A 3964-nucleotide genomic window follows, 5' to 3' on the forward strand; every position below is an offset into this window, starting at 1 on the left:
CCGCACACCAGCTCCCTGTTTCAAGGAGCCGGAGCGTCAGAGAGAGCCTTACTGGGTTCAGAATGAGTGTAAACATCACCAGCTGCCAGGGAGGATGACGTCAAAGCCCGGGCCGGCCATGGCCTCGGGCAGCTCCCTGCCCAGCGAGGCCTGATGCCCCGGGAGTCACAGTGAAGGAGGGGAGGGCAGCACAGCTGGGAACACATCTGGTGGTTGCGCCCATCATCGAGGATCCCATGACTCCCAGTATTTTTCTTTGCAAACCCACTGAAGTCAGAAATGGAATCGTTTTCCTTCTCTTGCTGTTCCCTTATTCAGAGCATCTGAACAGCGTGAGCTTGACAGGGCGACCTGTTGGGGTTGACATCCTTCCAGCTAAAACAAAGTCTGTATGGCTTTGAGGTTAAAAAAAACTGATTTGAGCCCTAGCCGGTTTTGCTCAGTGGGTAGAGCATCGGCCTGTGGATCAAAGGGTCCCGGGTTCAATTCTGGTCAAGGGCAGGTACCTTGGTTGCAGGCTCCTCCCTGGCCCGGGCCCTGATTGGGGCCCGTGCAAGAGGCAACCAGTTGATGTGTTTCTCTCACATCGATGTTTCTCTCTCCCACTCTCCCTAAAAATCAATGGAAAAATATCCTCGGGTGAGGATTAACCAAAACAAAAACAAAAACTTAGTTCATGAAGGAAGACAGACAATAAACCAATACATATTTACTGTGTCAGGTGGTGGTAAGTGCTATGAAGATAGATAAGGCACAGAAAGGAGAATAAAGTGTCAGGGTCGAGAGGAATTATTTCATTTCGGGATAGTCTAGGAAGGCCTTTCTAATAAGATGACGTCTGAGCAGACCCCTGGGTGAAAGAAAGCAGCAATTCATGGGGCTCTCTGGAGGTGAACTCTTCCAGACAGAGAAATGAGCATGTGCCAGCGTCCTGAGGCAGGGGAATGCCTGGAATGTGCAAGGAAACGCAAGAAGGCCAAGGTAAGCTGGAGGGAAGTGGGCAAGGGGGTGGGTGGAAGGGATGATGCCAGAGAGGTGGCTGGGGGCAGGTAGCCTACTGTAAGGACTTGGACGTTTACTTTGAGGGCGATGGGAGCTATTGGAAGATTCTGAGCAGAGAAGGAAGATGGTCTGACAGGCTTAAAGGATCCCTCTGGCTGCCATGTAGAGAATAGACGGTGGGGGACCAGGTAGCAGGGAGACCATTTAGGAAGTTGCTGCAATTGTCCAAGTGAGAGAGAACACCTTTGATTAAATTAGTAGCCATAGGTAGTAAAAAGGGGTCAAATTTTGGATATGTCTGAAGGAAGAGCTGTCAGGATTTGTAGATGGATTGTAGTGTGTGTGTGTGTGTGTGTGTGTGTGTGTGTGTGTGTGGTGGGGGGTGGTAGGTGTGGCAAGTAGTGGGGGTTGGGAGAGAAGCCAAAGATGACTCCATGTGTTTAACTTGAGAAATGGAGTGGCCATTTACTGAAGTGGGGAAGACAATTTGAGCACAAAATAAGTGCTCAATAAATATTAGTTATTTTTTGTATTGTTGATTTTGGTTTCCTGGGTTGTCTAAACTCAGCGACCCAAGGCTTTGCAAATGCTGAGCACACCTGGCAATGACACCGTAGGACCGTAGGCATTATGCCTGAACATGAACTCTGTGCCCAGCGCCATAGACAGGATCTTTACTTAGCAGTACCTGCACGCATAAGAAAGCCCTATGAGAAAACGAATATTTGTTGAATTTTTAATATATTTCAGGCATTGAGCACTTTTCACTTAATCCTGTCTCCACCACTGGAAGGTAAGCTGCAAGAGAGAGATCTTTTTTTTTTTAATATATTTTATTGATTTTTTACAGAGAGGAAGGGAGAGAGATAGAGAGCTAGAAACTTCAATGAGAGAGAAACATCGATCAGCTGCCTCCTGCACATCTCCCACCGGGGATGTGCGGGCAACCCAAGTACATGCCCTAGACCGGAATCGAACCCGGGACCTTTCAGTCCGCAGGCCGACACTCTATCCACTGAGCCAGACCGGTCTTGGCAAGAGAGAGATCTTATAGCTCTGGTGAACTACTGCGCATGCCTGGAACACAGTGGGAACATTAGTTAATGTTTATTAAATGAAACGTATTGTAGATGGAGGGTGAATAACTTCCCAAGGTAGAGCTGGGTTTCAATAAATATTTGTTGGATAATAATTATGTGTTGGATAAAAATGAGTGTTACATTCCCATTTAAGAAAAGAGGAAACAGCAGGTGGCCGAGGAGAGATTGGAACCGAGGATTTCCTGATGCCTGAACTTGAACCCTGTCCAAGGCCACACTCTGGGGCCTCACACACACTCTGGTGACTCTGATTACTCACTTGCAAAACCCTAGGCTTCCCAGAGAAAGATCTAACGCTCCGTCGGACTGTGAAGCTCTAGTAACATGATCCTAAGTTTTTGTATTCATGAAATGCCTGACCTTAAAGTATTCGCTTTATCTAACTTGACCAAGGTCACGCAGATTGCCAGGGAAGGAACCGAGATGGGAACCAGTCTTCCCACACCAGTGTGCCTGCTTGTCCCCCTATTCAGGGTCTCTGTAACAGTCCTTTATGTACTTTATGGGACCTTCTCCCCCCAACGTTGTCGCTAAACAGTGTGTTAAGAGCAGGTGCATTTTGGGGGGAAAGGGTTCATAGTTTTCATGACATTCTTTATATGTGTGTGTGTGTGTGTGTGTGTGTGTGTGTGTGTATAAAATTTACTTCAGAGAGGAAGGGAGAAACATCAAAGACGAAAGAGAATCATTGGCCCGCTGCCTCCTGCACGCCCCCTACCGGGCATGTGCTCTTAACTCGAATTGAACCCGGACCCTTCAGGCCGAGGGCCGCTGCTCTATCCACTGTGGCACACTGGCTAGGCCTAGGGCTTTCATTATATTCTTAAAGGTGCTTATGATCAAAAAGTGTACTTCTATCTCATATATCTATTTTCTTAAACTTTTATTTTCAGCCGAAACCGGTTTGGCTCAGTGGATAGAGCGTCGGCCTGCGGACTGAAAGGTCCCAGGTTCGATTCCGGTCAGGGGCATGTACATGGGTTGCGGGCACATCCCCAGTGGGGAGTGTGCAGGAGGCAGCTGATCGCTGTTTCTCTCTCATCGATGTTTCTAACTCTCTCTCTCTCCCTTCCTCTCTATAAATCAATAAAATATATTAAAAAAAAACAAACTTTTATTTTCAAAGCTGTTTTTAGCTGAGTACAAGGAAGAAAAATGAAGAAATGATGGGGGGCGGGGGTTGTTGAGCCAGAATATTAAAGCAGACGCCAACTTTTCATTCCCGTTGCTATTCATTCATTCAGCAGATTTTTGCTGAGCACCTGCTCGGTTCCAGGCGCCATTCCAGAGTCTCGGATGCTGCGGTGGGGCCACCTCTTGGCGTCGGGGTCTACAGTCTATCAAGGACGACGGACAAAATAATAATGCCGACGGGGACTGCGTCAGGCGCCATGAAAAAGTGACGTAGGGTCCAAAAGAAGTGGTTTGTGTTGCCCACGAACTCCAACGATGCCAGGGTGCCCTCCGCAGACCTTGCTTTTGCGCTGAGCTTCCCCGGTGTGGTCGGCGGGAGGCGCAGGACGCACGGCCCCTTCCGCCCTCGGCTCCTGGCTTCTCACTAGGACGCGGTCGACCGTGAGGAGAGTGCGCATGCTCCTCGGTTAAAGGCACCGCCCAATAGGAACTTCCTCTGAGGTGGGGTCCCGCCTCCACAGCGCGTCCTTCTGCTTCCGCTTCCGGCGTTGGGAGGTCTCGGTAAAAAGATGGCGACTGCGGCTGCGGCTCGGGTTGCTGGGCTGCTGGGCCGGTTGCGGCCCCAGCTGGCGCGGCCCATGTCGAGTGGCGCCCACGGCGAGGAGGGCTCAGGGACGGGGGCGGAGGGGGCGCGGGGCTGGCCCGGCGGCGGCGAGGCGGGCGGCCTG

General features: G+C 50.2%; 1 protein-coding gene across 1 annotated transcript in view; it reads left to right on the forward strand.

Annotated features, from left to right (window-relative positions):
- The first annotated feature begins 3760 nt into the window (after nucleotides 1-3760).
- LOC102771275 (cytochrome c oxidase subunit 6A1, mitochondrial) overlaps nucleotides 3761-3964 on the forward strand; it is a 2282-nt gene continuing 2078 nt past the window's right edge. The window contains exon 1 of the mRNA XM_015568171.1: nucleotides 3761-3908. Coding sequence (XP_015423657.1) covers nucleotides 3806-3908 — 103 coding nt within the window. The 5' untranslated portion in view covers nucleotides 3761-3805. The remainder of the gene's footprint in view (nucleotides 3909-3964) is intronic.

The sequence above is a fragment of the Myotis davidii genome, unplaced genomic scaffold, assembly GCF_000327345.1.
Source record: "Myotis davidii unplaced genomic scaffold, ASM32734v1 scaffold803, whole genome shotgun sequence".
Classification (NCBI taxonomy): domain Eukaryota; kingdom Metazoa; phylum Chordata; class Mammalia; order Chiroptera; family Vespertilionidae; genus Myotis; species Myotis davidii.